At 38.7% G+C, this 18,733-nt stretch overlaps 1 protein-coding gene across 1 annotated transcript in view; it reads right to left on the reverse strand.

Moving 5' to 3' along the window:
* PARD3B (par-3 family cell polarity regulator beta) overlaps window positions 1–18,733 on the reverse strand; it is a 392,350-nt gene that overhangs the window by 126,235 nt on the left and 247,382 nt on the right. The window contains exons 17-18 of the mRNA XM_015635105.3: window positions 11,112–11,318; window positions 9,907–10,135 (exon numbers count right to left, since the gene is read on the reverse strand). Of these exons, the coding sequence (XP_015490591.1) occupies window positions 9,907–10,135; window positions 11,112–11,318 (436 nt within the window). The remainder of the gene's footprint in view (window positions 1–9,906; window positions 10,136–11,111; window positions 11,319–18,733) is intronic.

Raw genomic sequence — 18,733 nt, forward strand, 5'->3', positions numbered from 1 at the left:
CCAATATTGGAGTTAATGCTGAAGAGCTGATACTTAGTGGCTCATGTATCTTGTACTAAATATACACACAGAATTTTTAACACACATAGGGGAACAGGTTTTTTCATGTCAACCTTTGGCTAACATTTTATATTTACCCTGGTTACTTTTAATTAATTCTTTACTCTTACTTCTCAACAACAACAAATTAGAGCAAAACTGGAAAGTTGCAAGAACAGAAAGGGAAAAAGGAGAACACCTCTTCATTCTCACTCCTAAGATTATGCCAAGACCTCTTAAAGAGGAAGATCAAATTCTCTCACATGCACTAGGGCCAAGCCAAGATCCTGGAGATGTCATTTTCACTGAATAAAGGAAGCAAGCAGGGGAAGATTCTTTGAACGTGAATATTTTTGTGAGGGGAGCACTTGATAGCATAATTAACTTGTATGGTAAATGCCAAACAGCTTTGTGACTACTGAGAAATCAGAGCAGTTGCTCATGGTGTAGAGTAGAAGCAACTCACTCTGAGGGCAGAGCCCAGACTAAGGAACTCTGCTGGGTTTATTACTCAAGGCTCTGCATAAGCTGTGTGTCAATCAGGACAAGAGAGATCCCAGGCTGCAGAACAGGGCAGAGAGGAGGAGAAAATAACAGAGGGAGAAACCTGGTGACAAACAAGCAGTGTCCAGGATGAAGGGTTACAGCTGACAGGAACACCAGTTACGTGCTAAGTTAACAGCTGAATGAGCTGGAACTGCTGGGTAAGGATCAATCCTGCACCTTTGCATTCACATCCAAACAAATGAGGAGAGGTGGAGGCGAATGGGACATGGCCAAATGCGGTGCAGAGTAGGATGCTGTAAAGGGCTTTTCTCACTGCTGTTGGACAGAGATGGAAGGCAGAAGCTGGGGTAGAAAGGATATAAAGCCTTTCCTCATCATTCACTTAGCTGTGCCAGTGCTCACGCACATGGTGGATAGTTTGCAGCAGAGGCAACTCTCAGGGAAGTTGAAAGCTGTGTAAAGCACTTTCTATCCAGACTCACTGCAAATGTTAGAGTAGAAGGCAAAGTGCTGCTGAGACAGGCTGGCTGTGAGTGCCCGTGGCTGCTCACAGCAGGTGAGCACACTGGACAGGTAACACAGACCAGAGCGGGAAGGGGACAGAGCTGGATCTGGCACAGGGAGGTGACAGCACTCAGAACCAGGACCTAGCAGCGTGAGCCACAAGAGAGACTCACATAATCTGGAAGCAACACGAGTCCAAGCACAAAGGGAAGAAATTTCTGTGTGGTCATGTGTTCGGTGTCCTGTGTAGAAAGTCAGCAAATTTTAGACCCTGGCCCACTGAATAGATTTAAGGTCACCAAAAGATAACATCCCATAGAGGGGTTTTGTGAAAGGGAGAAGATGCTGCCAGTCTTCATGATGACAGAGCAAGGCTAACAAGAGGACTAATCTGCAAAAATAGTTTTCCCATGGTAAATTTGAAACAACAATTTGTTTTTTTTCTAACAAGACAACGTTAAATCAGGGTAAAAGACAGAAAGTAAGCTTTAATTCTGAGGCATTATATTCCAAAAAGCATTTCTGAAGGTGAAAGCATCTGTAGTGAGGAGGTAGTACAGAGAGAAGGAAACCTCAGCTCACTGCCACACGCAGTAGCAGCAGCAAGAATTGGTATGGAAAGGAAAATTAGTTTGAGAAAGTCATATGAAAGCTTACTACTTTTTCATTTTCTTAAGAATAAAACTATTTTCCTGGTACACTGTTACAGGAGTAATCAGGCTGTTTTTTAAATGTATTTGATTTTTAAATTGTTTATAAATAAAATGTTGTATAAAGAAGTGTTTAGCAGAACAATGATAATATAAAGCAGGGAAATGTTGCTATGTTCATTTTTTACAAGCACAGAGGATAATTTTTGTGTAAAAACTAGGGCTCAGAGCAGTGGAGTTAACCAGTGATTCCCAAGAAATCCAAAGTAGCAGAGTGGGCATTTGAAACAAAGCCTCTCTCACAGTATCTCCTAAACATTTTCCTACCTAACCCCAAACCTTAAACTTTTGCTATCTCCTAAACCATCTTTTCTTCATTTTCTTTCAAAAATCCTGCGTGGAAAAAAAATAAAAGGGAAGAAAGAGACAGAGTAGTTCAAGGGGTCAGGTTTTTTCTGAAGCTAGCATGCTTCATACGCTCTGAAATTGTGACTATCCCAAAAGGAGCTTTCTTTTATATGTCAGCAAAACAAAAGGTCAGCCTATTGAAATATTGGTCAGGTCTGACTTTCTTCTATTAATAACAAGTAGAGACACATTTTTTAAAGTAATAGTTAAATAAATGACCACATGTCTGCAATCATTTCGATTTAAAATGTCAACTGGATTTGAGATGCCATGTGCATTTAATCAATGACTCTGCACTATAATATAAATATTACTTTGGTTTGACTGCATTGTGTGGCATAAATCATAATTCAGTGAGATGAGTATATTTAATTTTCTCTACAGATGGCTGTTAATGGCAATACCTATTAAACCAGCACCCAGCAGCACTCTTCAGTTCAGGAATCTGTCAGGAGTCCCCTTCTGTATCATTTCTCTGTTAATTGTTGTCTCTCCTCCAAACCCCTCAATTTAACACAGTCATGTTACAAGAAATACTGATTCAGAAAATCAGCAAAAACCTGTTGTTTCTTTTGTTAACAAGATAGAACTTACACTCTGCACTGTATTCCTGAGCAAAACTTCGTATTCATTGGTTAAAATGCAGCACAGGAAACCTTAATTCAAAATTTTGTGGGCAAGACTAAACCTTCTAGCACCTTTAACCATAATGTATCTGTACCACCTACAGAAATACCCAATGTCCTACAATTTATATAGAAAACATGGAATTCAAGCTTTATCCTCAGCTAGATTTTAGGAGGATTTTAGAGCAAGTAACAGCCAATTCTAGTGAATGATGGATGAACACAGTGCTGCAGTGTTCAGTATTCCCCAAGAATACACTTTGCTTTCTAGGACTCTTCTTGCAGAACACATTTCTTGGGAGATTAGAGACAGACACTTAGAAGAAATATGCTACTTCCAGAAAATACCTGGAGTTTACTTTTAGCAGCTGTGGCATGCACAGAGGTCAATATTAAATAGGCAAGTGTCCATTAAAGTAGAATTTGAAGTTAATCCTCAAAGGCAAAGCATGCTGCCTTTTTTTTTTTTTTTTTGCTTAGTAATGACTTGAATAATGATATTTCAACTTGAAGTGAACATGCAAGTTTTTCACAAAAAGCATGCTCCTTGCAAACAGTTTGTAATTTTGAGTCCTTTTAAATAGTCAGAGGGAACTTTCTGCTCTGATCTGTTAAGTAAATATAAATCTTGTTATCCAAGTTCAGTAATGAGAGTGAGGGGTCTATTCTTCACTGCACTTGCATACATCTAACGTTAATGAGATTTATGCATGCATATTAAGGGGAGAACAGATGCTTAATTAAACAAATCAGCCTTTAGTAGGCAGTCTGCATGATCATTTTTAGTACAAAACCCCCTTATTTTCTCTGCTTTAGTCTGACTATGAATGCAGCCAAGGAGGAATTAATATAATGGAGGAAAAGAAAAAGTCATACATGCAAAATGAAATGTTTGTTTAGTTTTTTCAGTTTAAAATACTTGACAAATTTGAGGTAGATTAAATTGACTAGATACATGCTCTCTCTCATGTTCTTATGCTCTTCAAAGGTAAGTGGAGCTTTATTTACCAATTTACCTAAATGAAAAGTGGGATTTTTATTATCAAAACGAAATCAAGGCCTCTAAATAACTCATCTGGCTCATGAACTGATGCTGCTTTTCAAATACACATGATCCACCTCGGATAATTTTGCAATTGAGGACAAAAAAACCCTAAAATTTTCTTTTAGGCTAAAAAAACTTTGGCCTAATTAAAACATAATTTATATTAGTTGTGGGTTTTTTTTATCTATCAATGTCCATACTGATTTCCAGAATCATACACAGATAAATACATTAAAAAGTTACATACTCCATCTGTCTCCAAGTCACATCTTTATTATTTGCTCCTTCTACATATACTGCTACCTTTTCTTCAACAACACTCAACTTCTAAGGGCAACAGAGTAGAAAAAAAAATAAAAATCTCTCCATAAGTTGCCTTAGTGCCATACCTAATGGAAGTCAATATCTGTATATTATGCTATCTACTCTGCAATACCATTACAGGCTCAACAGTGCTGGTTGTAAAAAGTATCATTCTGAGCACAAGGCCTATAATAGTAGTAATGAAAAAAGGGTCATTTCTGTCTTCCAACTAGAATGAAAAATTAAAATCACTAAGGCACTTAGCTCAAAGGAAAATTGGCAAATTAAAGGGACAAAAAATAAAATATTCATGGCTCATATTGTGAAATGGAAGGTAAATAATTTAAGATGAACTATTATGTGGGAAATTGCACTCTTTCTGAAGAGCAAAAAGCAAATCTAACTAATACACACATATATATTCCTACTTCCTGGCCTTGTAGTTATACCTATATGTGCAAAAATATACAAGTCATGGTTGAAGTACAATACTGCTGCGGGACAGACATTTTCTCACCTATGCTAATTTTTAAAATATTTTCTAGTGAAACAGTCAAGTTGACAAGCACTGCTTTATATGGAGAAGGTTGATTGTTTTTTCTTCCTGAGTCCAGTCTAGATGTGAAGACTGAATGAGAGAGTGCTCTCCCACAGCACTCCAGTTCAGCACAACTCTTTACTCTGAGTCACCAATTACATACCTGCTCTTAGATTTTTATGCCACACAAAAAAATTATGATTTCAGCCTCCTGGTCTCTGCCTGGGGGAGCTACCTATTAAAATGCCATTGGTGTGGCTGCAGTCCATTAGCTATCTTACCTTCATATCCATAAAACTGAAAGGGCTGCCCAGAATTTTTACAATCACTATCTGGAAAAGGTAGAGAGAGCCACAGACTTATGCTTATTATACTCTAGCACTGTAACAACTGCTATGGGATTAGGATACAGAGCTGCACTGCATGGCAGAGGTCACATTTCCCTGGTGATTTAAAGGTTCAGTCTTCTGCCAACTTAATTTAGAAACACAAAGCCCAGCTTTGTTAGAAGAGAATATTTTGATAGTTTTTCAAAGCATGGCAATTCAATAACTATTTACCATAAATTTAAAATCTGGAGTTCATCACCTAGCAAACTGAGGAATAATTTTTAAATTTATTTTATTAGCCTCTTGGTTAGATCAGCTTTGTGTCCTCAGTCCTAAGTGACAATACATTCTGCATTAATGTTCAGCATCAGGGATTTCTAACACCCTCTGCCAATGGGTTAATTAACCCTTCCAAACAGCCTACAGAGCTCTCCTCATAAAGCTTTTGGCAGTTCTAAACAATGACACTAGACACTACCTTTTTTCGAAAGCAAGAATATGCTGTTTCACTACAGTGTTTCTCCTGAAAATACTGAACACCTTAAAAAAGAAGTACAGGGAAGCTCATTTGATGTCTAGCAGTCTTCTAAGACTCACAGTGCCCAGAAAGAATCAGTCAGCTCAATGTGAGAAAAGGGATGAGCCAAGAATCAAATGCGGCATTGTGCAATCTTGCTGCTCTTATGTATCTGCACAGAACTCAGTATTATTTCTGTTCTGAAAAAGATTCAGTGTAGATGCTTGTCACTAGCCTTTCCCTGAGACTGAAGTATACATTTAGTCACAGCTCCAGTAATGAAAGTATTTAATGTACTTGTTTTCTTGATACACAGTCTCCATTTACTGTTCTGTCTGTTGTCTAGTGGTGGGTTATTAGTGAACAATGACAGCATGATGTGCCAGAAAACATCAAAAAGTAAAATATAATGCTCCTTGGCCAATGTTAGACAAAACCAGTTAAGGCTCAGCTTCTGTTCTTTTGGACAGCACATATACACCTTCAGAACTAAGGCAGGCAATATATGCATCAGAACCAACAAAGAAACAAAACACTGTGCAGTCAGCACCACAGTGAAACAGTACTTTGGATTATAGAGATTTTAACCAGTGTCATCTGCATTTCAAACCTCTAGTACATTAATCCACTTTGCCCAAATGCCACAGTCATTAATATGCTGCAGCTAAGAGTTTCAGTTAATACAGAGTGAAAAAACAGGTCTTTTAAAAAAACAATGATTACAAAAATAAAAGCATGATTTCTTGATGGTCTCCCTGAATCACAGTCACCTAAATAAAGCTTCAATCAAGGAAAAGCTTAGCAGGAAAGCAATCATTCTTCTTTTTGTATGTGTAAAAAAAGACCAGGAACTACAAGTAAATAGCAGCTGAGCAACAGATGAGGCACTAAGTGAAATCTGTTAGCAACTGCTAACAGCTTTGCTATTTTCTGTTGTTAAATTAAAAAAAAAAAAAGGCAAAAAACCAATGCAGTAGCAATTCCAATATGTTCAAAAATCTCAGATGCAAAAGACTAAAGCTCAACAATTCTTGTACTACAGCTGAGTACTTGGATTTGGTTTTAATATCTTGAAATGCTTTGTTATTGATTATAAAGTAGAAGCCAGCCAATTCACATGGCCCCTATCAAGGTAAAACTTCTTACAGCTGTATGGATGACCCAGCAAGCACAGCACAAAAATCCCACTGTAGACAAGTAGGACATTTCCAGCAGCTGTTTTAGCCTCAAATTCTACTTTCTTTTGTCCTTTACATCTGACCCCATGTCATTCACCAGAAAATGCATGTGTCTTAATTAGCACTGAGCTTTCTGGCAAGATCTCTCTTTTTCATTGTCCTTCTGGTCCTGGAGCTTTCACCACAGATGCTCAATTCCTACTTATCTCAAGCCAATTTTGACATGGGTTCAGCAAGTCTGTTTTTCTGTTTGGATGCATCCCACAGCACAGCAGAACCATGCCTGCACAGCTGAAATAGCTCTGAACAAAGCTGCCCATGAGCTACAGGCAGTATAAACATACCAGAGTGGAGGTTCCAGCTCCCGGTGGATTTGTCACATGGCTGCAGTCACTGGACTAGCAGAAAAAATTCATGACATCACCTAGTCCCAGGAATATATTTCCTCTTCTCACCCCTGCCACTTGCTTTCATAACTTTTTTCCCTTGGCTTTATCTCTCCTGTCAGTCTAACAAGGGCTCTGTTCCTCCTTTTGGTGGTTGCACACGTGGTGGATTACAGCACAACCACCACTGTACATACAAAATGCACACTACAGATTTCCTTCTTCACCAAGATTTCTGCTCCACTACAGTGTTTACATGTGTAATGCCCCCTGTGTGTCAGGTTCCCTTTCTGATTTAAATTCATCATGTCAAAAACTGGGCTCATCTCAGTTTCTAAATACTTCTCTCTACTTCTTTCTCTTAAGATACCAAGAATTAGTAGCCTGCTGCAGAAGCTCACAACTTTTGTCATCTTAAACTTCTCTCTTTCCTTCCACAGATGTTCTACCAATAAAACATGCCAGTTTCATTCCCGCAACGTCATAAAAAAATCTGGATGTTTCTTTCCATCCATTTTGCTAAAATACTTATCATTCAATCCTCCTTCCCATCCCTCCTGACACTCCTCAGCCTTCACATTAGTACAAGACTCCAGTTTGAAAAAATACCTCTTGAATCTAATATTTAGTTGGTATTTGACCTGCTCTGAATGCCACTATTAGTTCCCTATTACTTCTTTTAAAAACATTCAGATCAGTGGTTTTTGCTGTTCATGTCATACACGCCAGTTTCTGTCTGAAAAAATACCAGTCTGGATTTGCTCATCTTTTAGCAACTGGGGACATATGGTCCCCAATTCTTTTGTAAACTCACACTGGCTGCTCTTGTTCAAGCTCTGCTTTAGAGGTCTGCACCCTTCTTTCACGTCTATCATGTCTAGGATTCCCTAATACTCTCACCTTTTCAGGAAGGAATTTCTTTTCAAGTTTTATAAATTCTGGAAAGAAATACCAACAAGGACACAAAACCTCCAAAAACCTCCCAGCTGAACTGTTAGTTCTTACCTACTTCTTCTTCTTTGTTTATTTTAACATATTGCTTCCATCTTCGTTGTTTTGTAGAGATTTTCAGTGGTGTGGGATAGAAATTCCCATTCTATTCTGCCATACAGACAAATATTATTAACACTGTCAGCTGGGAAGACTATCAAACTAAACAAAAGGCAAGCTGATGTAAAGAGCAGATGTATAAACCTTGTGTATTACTAAATTGTGGAATATATTTTTAAAGAGGGAATCACTGCAAATAGTAGCAACCTGTTGTTCCTAGCTTTGCATATTGACCATTATCAGAGTTTCTGTCAACTACAATAGCTTGTTTTGGATTCTGATGTCAGCCCACATTCTTTTTGGCTCAGATATAATACCCCTATAAGACTTTACAATTCAAACTCTGGATCTTCTATGTATCTTCGATACATGAAACAGTACTTATCCTTTTGTCAAACCTATGTGCCACTCCCCTCTTCTCTCCTACTCATGCCAAAGAGGTAGAAAGAAGAATGAAAAGAGATATAAAGCTTAAGATACACAAGAGAGATTTTGAAGTCACCCTCCTAATTCAGTTTTTGACTACCCTTCCATGTTAAGTCCTATTTATTTAAGCAGTATGAAGACAAATGCACACACAATGCACAGGTGTGTGTACCTCCCTCCTCGGTTCCTGAAGGGCCCATTTGAAAGCAGACTGGTACAGCCAGGTACATCTTATGAACACTAACAACTGCTGACATGCAAATCTGGCACACAGGCATGCCTGTGTATTTTTGACAGTGTCGCCACAGTGCTCAAAAGTTGATAGGGCAGTTGCTGATACATGGAAGAAAGTCAGCTAAAACCTTCCATGTTAATATTACACATATAATTTTACTCTAGAGAACATAGTGACAGAAAGTTGTAAGGCAGTTCATACATTATATGTCCTAATGAACACCATGATCAGTGAATGATCTTGCATTTGAATTTCTTAGATTACTAGTTAAATGTATCCTTGCCCAAACAATGATTGTGGTTTTTGTATGTATGTGTTCTGTCTACAATTCAGCACAGCAAGAAACACCAATAGCTTCCTAAAGCCAGTGTTAAGTGTTCAGTGCCATAAGTAACTGCACTGTCCTTCAGTTTTATCTCTTCCACGTGACCAAAAAATTTCATCACACACCCTGTATCAAATGCAAAGAGCTACTTAAACACTTAAATCCTCCACAGAGTCAACAGGTACCAGAGGGAAGGGTGTTAGCAACCAGTGCCTACCGCACCAAAGGTTCCAGCAAGACCAAGGAAATGAGAACTCTGATTACTCTAGACTATGCAGAGCCACAGAACAAAGAGCCACAGCAGAAATCCAAACACTTGCATGCTGGGCAGGGAGGACAGTGAACTTTTGTTCACTGCAGGCAATGGCTGAAGCCATAAAGCAAAGATTTTTTCATAGGTAGTGGCTCTCAGCAATTGCAAATGTTAGTAGACCTTTTGCAGTAACACAAGGAATTCTGCTTTCCCAGCAGCTTGTGAAGGAAGCAGATAAGCAAGGGAAGAGAAGGCAAAGGTCTGAGTGGGAGCAGGATTTGTATTACTCAGAAATATTCCCCACAAATCCTTCCCCACCGATACATGCTTGTTTTAAGCCTAAAACCTTGAATCTTTTCTGACATATGGGAATGCATTTCAAAGGCACAAAAAGACATTTTGTCTGCCAAATGTCTTCTGCCGCAGTTACAAGTTTGGTGTAAAAGTATAAACTGCTTTCTTTTTCAATAACATAAACATTATTTGAGTCCAAGTGAAATAATTTTTCCACTACTTTACGAGAGCATTGGTTGTTTCCTATCTTAGAGAGAGAATGAGTGGCTGTTTATCTTTGTAAAATGCCATACCTCAACATGACACCAAAGCCTTTCTTCTTTTTCTTTTCTGGATCTTCGTTTTCTTCCTTCTTTTTCTTCTCTTTGGTTTTAGATTTGCCCTTTTTCTTCTCTTTCTCCCTAGTTTTTTTGTCTTTTTTTGCTTTGATTTCTGCATCTTCTATTTCAGGGTTCCCTGAAGGGGCAGATTCCACGTTTTGAGCTTCTTGACCACAGTGAGAGCTCTTATCAGAGCCACCATCTGCACAGAATGAAAAAGAAGCAATGAGGATGGCTACGGGCCACTGAAATGCAAACATGTGAAATACAGCAAGAGTGTCTTCAAAGAGCTCAAATGACTCACAACACTTACTCATTTAATTGAATAATTTAAAAAGCAGACTAAACAGATCTAGTGGATTTAAATAGATTTATATTGTAAATTAAACACAGAATTATTTTAATGAATTGTTTTTTGGTTATTGTTCCTGATATAAAGATCCTGATACAGTAAAGCACTGTTCTGTTTGAAATCTAGCTTGTTAACCTTCATCAGCTCAAGAAAACCATGTGCTGAGTTTCAAACAGAGAGCTTACTTCAGCAAGAGATCCTGGTGTACGCATAACCAACCTGTATAACAAAATGACTTCATTCACTCCCTGGAATCCTTCTATTTTAGTGGCTGAACAAGAAATGGATAAAATGTTCTGTCTGGCTGGAAAAGAGCCATGTTATTTCTATTGGGGGGCTCAGGATCCAAGCACAGTTTTATGCTCTGTACTAAAGGAGATGCATTTCCAGACTGGGGTCCATAAAACCCATAGCGACAGAATGAGCAGCAGGGTGCTATCAATACACTCTGCCTTATCTACAACATGAAACAAATTTCCTGGCTGGAAAAGGGGGAATTGTAAAACAAGAGAGATAATTTTTAATGTAATCTGAAGAAAGCAGCTGCTTCTTGAAGTTGAAAAACATAATTATTTAAGGATTGAGTTCTAAATCCTCCAACCCACCCCTGCCCCAAAGGAGATCAGTGAAAGACTTTACACTAAACCCAGTCAAGGTTGGATGGGGTACTGCAGAGACAGCTCTATTCAGTGGAAGATGTGAACAGCTTTTAAAATGTGATCAGCTTAAATTGGACTAAATCACTTGCTCATGGTGCTCTATCGAGCTGGCCATCAGCAGTGCTAAGTGAAGGTGGCTCTCTCAGTGAGTGCCCTCAGCAACATACCCTCCTCTCCATCCTCAGGTCCATCGTAAGACTTGTCAATGGCAGCTCGGAAGCTCTCGTTGCATCCCCGACCCCGCACCACGTGAGGCCTGGGTCTGTGAAAAGGGAGTTCATTCTTCCTTACTTCAGCCACAGCAGTCTGAAGACTCTCAAGAGAACTGGACTTCTTTAATCCCAGAGTAGGACCAAAATCTTTGCCAGACGAGTCTGGAACATAAATGGTTAAGTTTTTATAACAAAAACCACATAGAGAAATTAAACTAGTCAGATACATTTAATTGTGTACTTTATTACTTGGGGCCTTTGAAATAGTATGCAATCAATGTAATTTGTTCTAAAAATAACATCAAGTTAAACCTAGTTCAGCAGATATCCCCATTCAGACTTGGAGGGAATGGCACATAATTTACAGACCTGACAAAGTGTTGGGCAGTAGCTGGCTCGCTCTGTGCCACTGTAAAGCTCACACCAGTGATGAGAACGGGGCTGCTTCCCCCACCTTTGCCAGTGATGTCCAACTGGACACTGCTAACAGTCTCAAGGAGAGAATTATCTTTAGACTCACAAAAAAACAACACTGCTACACAACAAGTGTTTGCTTTTTAGGAGATGGGTTGTATGAATGGTTGATATTTTCAAACACATTTCTCCTGAAAGAAGATACATTATTAGTTCTCTCTAAGTTTTACCCAACCTTTTTCTTCAAGCTGAAACTGCTGCTATGATACTAAGATGCACAGCAGCTTTTCCAAGACACAAGCCAAGCACAGGTTAACATAAATGATGTTGCTGTCACAGCTTCATTCCCTGATTACAGGCTTAAGAAAGCACTTCACAGAAAAACAGGAAATACTGAGTGTCCCAAACATTCTCTCTCTTTAAACGCTTGACTATATGACCTTAGAAAGGCTTTATTTTGTGGCAGCATTTGTGTTAATTAGTATTAATAAAATGATAGTGGAATAGGTAAAGAACAAAATTCAGTGAATAGATGCACTCCAATCAATGAAGAAATTCACAGTTTAATTTAAAAGCCTTTGCAGTGTCTACTTAGTTTTTATATGGCAGAACAGTAAATGTGTCATAGAAACACTCAGAGAGTTTGCCTTGCAATATGCCTTCTGTCTTTGAAAACTCAAGTGCTTTTGCTTTCAACTTTTAAGTAGTCCTAACAAAAGCGACAGAAGAACATAACAGAAGCCCTTCACCTACCTGTCCATACTGCCATGCCTGAAGGGATTCAAGGGTCACATAAAAGACAGGAATGTTAGCATGATTTGCTGTGATTTTAGCAATCCTAGAGTGCAAGTAATTCTGAACAGCATGTTCAGTGAATTCTTAAAAGTAAAAAAGCTGAGAATTGGCACCAAATAGAGACTTGTCAGTAGTGTCTTCATAAAGTAATTTACACTTCCCTTACCTGCAGACTGATACGTAGCTGAAAACAAGTGGGGGGTTGGGGGTGTGTGTGGAGAAAAACAGGTTTAAGGGAAGCCTGGCTGCTCTACCACACAGTGCAACAGTTTTTCTGTTCACTAATTGCAATTTTGGAGACTACCATTATTGACAAATTAGCAGGTGCTAAAGCAGAGTTAGAGTAATGACCTCTGTAGAACATAAAGGCACTAAAAAATCACTAAAAACCTGTGCATCAGTAGGAGGCACTGCGGTGCCTATCACAGGCTGAGAAGGAGAAAAACGAAGGGGAAAAAAGGGCCAAGTGGAAGGCACTGATGATGAGAGAGGAAGCTCTCTCAAGTTGCAGTCACCAGCCAGCCTTGGTGGGCTGCTTGGCCCAGGCCCAGCAGCCCCCGGCAGGGCTGCAAACCGAGGGACACGCTGCGGGCTGAGCTCCCAGGAGGAGCATCCACCAGGAACAGCTTCACCGTGACTGCAGAGTCTGCAAGGAAGGGCTGGACACATCCCTGCCTCCGGCTCGGCCGTGTGGGCCCATGGCATCGGGAGGTCCAGCAGCCAGTGTGGACTCCAGCCAGCAGCTGCAGCTGCCTGGCCGGCCAGAAAAGTACACAAGTGTTCACACACACATCCCAGTGCAAGCTGTACTGCACTCAGCTAATGCTCTGAGCTCCATCACCTGAGAAAAGGGCCTCAAATGCTGGTTACAGCCTGTTTTATATAAGGGCTGAGCCAGTTCCTCAGACTGCAGAACTGCAGTATCTGAAGGCGTGTGAAATCCTATGAATTCCTAAGAAAATGGAACCAACACCTGAAGTTTGGAGTGACGCACTCACATGGCACAGACTGAGCTGTGTGCTCAGCCTCCCCCCACACGCCGTGACTCAGACACCCGAGCACACCGAGGTGTCCTCATTTATTCAAAAACCTTTGAGAACCCTTACTCTCAGATTGGTATTGAGCATTCAGCTGACCCATTCTAAGACTGTAATAATTTAGTATGAAATTTCACTAACAACAGTAAGAACTTTGTATTTTTTTACAATTCAGCTTTTATTCCTTTTTTTCCCCTCCCCTTTCCTTACAGAGCTGCAGTAATCACATATTAGGGCACAGCTGAAGATACAGGAGCTAAAAAGCTTCCCTAAGCAGGGAGACCTGTCCCCTCGCTTTCTGAGCCAGCATCTATTACTGGATGCTTTCCAGAAAAATGCACAAGACTCCATAATGGACAAGGCCTGCATGCCAAATTAGGAAATTTCCTTCCCCTGCCTATGCCAGTACCTTTTTCATTTTTGCAGACCTTTAGAACTGCTGTAAGCCTGAAAACGTGATTATTTATCTCATAGGTAAAAAAAACCCACCAAACCAACAAATAAACAACAAAAACCCTCTCTTACGTTTTACAAGTTATTAACAAGCATTTCTGGGGATACATGGTGTGTGTTTATATCTAGCCTTACCTGGATTTCTAATACAAAAACATTGTTTGGCAATAAGAAATTCAATTTCTCACTCTGTTAAAATGTTTCTTTTTATGGATTTTAAATTCTTGAGCTCTACTTTTACTGCTTCTTGTAGTACAATGATAAAAAGCCAACTGAAGCATCCACTTTATTGTTTTTATAAATGGTGAATTACTTTATACATCTCTCCTGAATTTATAAGAGAAAACAATAACTGACATCACTACCTGCCTAGACTGGCTGAAATCAAATTGCTGGTTCTTAGATGTTATCTGTAACTGATCATCCTTTAACTGAAAGATGGTGTTACACATACTTTAATTTTCTGCCTAATGTCAACATGGCTAACACAGATTTTTTAATTCTAAATGTACTGGTAAAAGCAAACCCGCTTTCTGCTCTTTTGTTACTATTATTAGTCAGGTATTTCCAAGATTATCTTTTTCCCACATCTGCATGTTGCTTTCTCTTTTTTTGTAGCCCAGCTGAAGGAAATATGGCAAAAGCAAGATGCTGGCCATGAAAATAAAGGGGAAGCAAATGACACGGCATTGTGGGCAATGCAAGCCATCCCAGAGGCACGTACAGAGGGAAGAGAAGCCATGAATCACTGTCACTCTATATGAAATACAACTCCCTAGACACTCTAAAGGGTAAACATTTTATATATTTATCATTAACTTTATTTTCTAGATAATGTTTCTTCTTGAAAACCAAAACGATGGGAATATGCCTAAAGGAGAACATTTAGAGGAACATTTATGTGATCTAGACTGACTTACTATTTACCTTTTGAAAGACACAGGTTAAAAAAAAAAAGCTATAAAGGAAAAAAGAAGGGAAAGCATCACTTAGACTGAGAAAATACAATAAACACAAAGTTGCAACAAATTATAAATAATTTGATTCTGATTTTACCAGTGACCTAAACACACAGTCCTGGTTCCTACTGTGTCGCTAAAGGACATGGAATGACTCACATAAACATGTCTCAGTGATATGACAGGAAAATAAGTAACTTTATTCTCTGACTCCAGTATCTATAGATTCTTGACAATGACCAGGGATTGGATAACTAAGTTACCACCTTCCCAAGCACACTGGTCATGTGAAATGTCCATCAGAGGATGTTTCTTAGAAGGAATGTGTAAACACTTATGTTTACATTACTTTCCTGGGAAAGTAACTAAACCTATGAAAACAAGATCAGAAGGTTTAGTTTTCAGGGTGACACTACTGCATTGCACATAGTGGAGGTTCATGTGGTGAAGAGAAAACAGTTATGAAAACAATGAGTGTTCTACCCCGTGGAGACTGGGAAGCTGGAGAGAACATGGGACTGCTTTCAGCAGGCAAACAACTGTTTGAAGCATTGATGGTGGCTTCTTTAGTGGTAGGACTCAGAGTGAGATGTGCCAACAGCTGCGAAGGAAGCAGGTACAGCTCAGTGCCTGCTCTCCTCTGGACACACACCTTGAGTAACACTCATGATGTTCAGCTTAACCCAGGCCTACCCCAACCTAAAGGACCAGCAAGACTGCAACATCATATGGCAACTTAAAGTACTTCATGTTCCATTCTTTCTTAACCACTTGTTTAATGTAATTTCATTTATTCTGGTAGGATTCATAGTATGCACAATTACAAAGGATTTTTTCCTCTCACTAATGTTTTTATATTCAGCTAGTCCTTCAATCACCCACCAATTCAATGCGAGAATTATTTAGGAAGGAGGAATCTGAAAGTCATTACATCTTTTAGTTTGTGATTTTTAAATGAAGAGCTTTAATATAACAGTTCTGTAGAAAAGTCTCAGATCACACAGTAGCTTTTTCTTCAACACTGATTTATACAGGTGACATTGAAAAGATTAAGGGCTTGATGAAAAGCAAGAGAAGAATCACTATCTTGCACTTACATATTAAAGACAAGATATATAGTTTTGCTCATTTAATACCTCAATCTAAGCATTCCAAATAATTATCAGAAATACTGAACACAGAACAACCCTGCAACTGACAGAAAAACAAAATCTAATAAAGAGAAATCAAAGCATAGGAGAATTTAACATGTTCTCTGATTTTAAGAGACAGCTACATCTTCAGATTTAAAGATATTTCAATCTATTTTACTACATGTAATGATTGCAATTTAGCACACATTTGCACAAACTGCAGTTTCAGCTATGAATAATGACAGATCACAATTTGGGGCCCAGAAGGTATGCTGAGCCCTAGCCAGCTGAAAAGGAAATGCTTGGAGTAAGGTAGCCATTAGGCAAGAAGTGAAAATGCACTATTGTCATCTTAGAAACCTATGCTGGTGTTGCTGTTCTCTACAGTGCTATCACTAACCAACAACAATAACACTGCAATGAAACGTGCTACTATTTCAAAAAGAATATGTAAGGCATTTAACATCTCAAAAATGCTAACAAGTTTTCCAGTGCAACAATATTAAAGCTAAGAATTAGAAGCAAAGGCAGAGGTTCAAGCAGAAGCCTCAGTGAAGGGGCACGTGCACTTCCCAGGTTAGTGCTGAATGTCAGACAAAATGCAGCCAAGTCTGTCTTTGCATAGAAACCCTGTGATCTTATCTGCTGAAATAATTATTTTTCTTAATCTGGTTACAGAAGTCTACCCTCTCCCATAACCTTCTATTTCACAGTATAGCCCTGCATCCAGTGCAGTTTCCCCAGATATCTGAATCCCTCTTTCTCCAGCAGATTAGTGTCCTCCCTCTAGCTGGTGCAAACTGGAGCACTTGCCATTCAAACAGGTCCAAATATAAATCAAGCTACTTATCTTGTACGGAGCAGGAGCTTTGTCCTCAAGGATATTTATGTATAAACTGACTTTAGATATAGCTGTTACAACCTGCTAGAGGAAAATTGCAATAGGAGAAGCAATGCAGACAGGAAAAAGTCCAGTTTTTAGAAAACAGGATTCCCCAGTGGGACCTTGTAAATTGATCAGTCTGGAACTGAGTAGTAGCAAAAAATTCCAGTACCCTGTGATTGCTTTATTTCTACTTCCACACCCGCCCTCTGAAAAGGTCAAACATTTAAATCCAGCTTTAAAAGATTGGGAAATGTGACACTTTCTGAGACTAATTGATATAAATGATGCTTCTCAAACTAAACCAACATTTTTGTTCCCAGGCCAAAGTTTAACATGAAGTAAAGAGTCCCTGCACTAATATTTAAACAAAGTCACTTCTGATGGTATGAGGTTAACATCTAGAGCATTACCTTTGATCTGTGGGACAGATGAGGAAACTTCTTCAGTACCAGAACAGCAGAAAGCAAGCCAAAACTTACATTAAAATCATGGTTATGATCTATTTTTTTAAGTCTTAGGCCTACTTTGAAATAAACTGCTGAATTATTACTCAGTCTTAATCATCAAGCCTGAAATAATATTTTTAAACATTACTAATTTAAATCAGAAGTAACAAATTAGAAGGATTCAAGAAGTTCATATTAAGCTTTGTGTTTACGTCACTAATTTAAAACTTTTTTGAGTTCTTTACATGTGAATGCAGAAAGAAATTTGAAACAATCATATTGCTTATAATTCAAAGAGTGGTATGCATCAATTTTTGGCCTGGGCACATTTTTATACTTACATAAGCTGCATGTTAAGATTGCTTTAAGTGTTGTTTGGCAATTAATTTAGGCTAATGAAAAAAGGAGGATGATTATTGTAAAAAAATAAAAGCCAAGGCAGCAAAGGAAAATACATTTCAATATCAGCAATTTAACTTGCAATAAAAAAAAAACAACTTCCTTATCTGTGAACATTAAGAGGGATTTTTAACAAAATAATCAGGAAAAGAATACCTTTTGCTAATCATGGCATTGCTTTTGTACACCTGCCCGCACTTTGATCAGTGAATCCTACATTCCTGAGATATTTATGAGCTCTTTTTATTGCTAACCCCACCATCACCAAGCTGCCCAACAGCCGCTCTAATTTAAGATGCACTAAATATTGTTGCCATGGGTGACACATGAACATGGAATAAGGCAAAGCTCTGCTAATAAAAAGGCTTTCACAGCATTTCAGTCCTTGCTCATAAGTAAAGTTAAAATTTATGGCTTTTAAAATACTGGATCTGAGAGAGGTCAGGTTAAATGGCTGCTAGTAATAAAAGGAATCAATATGCCACAGCATCTGAAGCAGCCAGCAAACTAAATAAACACTTCATCCAAATCCACTTGGCCCTGAATTAAAAGAACATAAAATACTGTATTTATTTTGTTTGCCCTCCACCAGCCTGTAGTTCGCATCACTACATCCGCTAGAATTCTACGCAGAGCAAGCAACAAGCATATGTTGGCCAAATAGCAATTAAACTGTGTGTCAAGGCTAGGAGCAATTAACTGGGCATTAACCTTATCAGGGAACCACTTCTGGATTAGCCAGCTACAAACAGGCAAACATCTCAGTCTGGGAAGATTCTGCAACGTGTATTTACAAAAGCTTCAGAGGACTCAGACTTTCTGTCTCAGACCCATACAGAGTAAATGAGCCATTTCCAGTAATAACCCTTAATTCATAAACCCTGAACAAAACCAGAATCACCTTTTCCAGTGATTAGTGTATCCTATTAGCATAGGAATGCAAAACAATTTGTTCCTTACAGCAAAATAAAGCAAATAAAGCAGACTAAAAGAAGCAGTGAACTTGCATCTTTCAATCCATATCTACATTTCATTTGGTTTATAGATTGACTTCC

Source organism: Parus major, chromosome 7, assembly GCF_001522545.3.
Source record: "Parus major isolate Abel chromosome 7, Parus_major1.1, whole genome shotgun sequence".
In the NCBI taxonomy this organism is placed as follows: Eukaryota; Metazoa; Chordata; class Aves; order Passeriformes; family Paridae; genus Parus; species Parus major.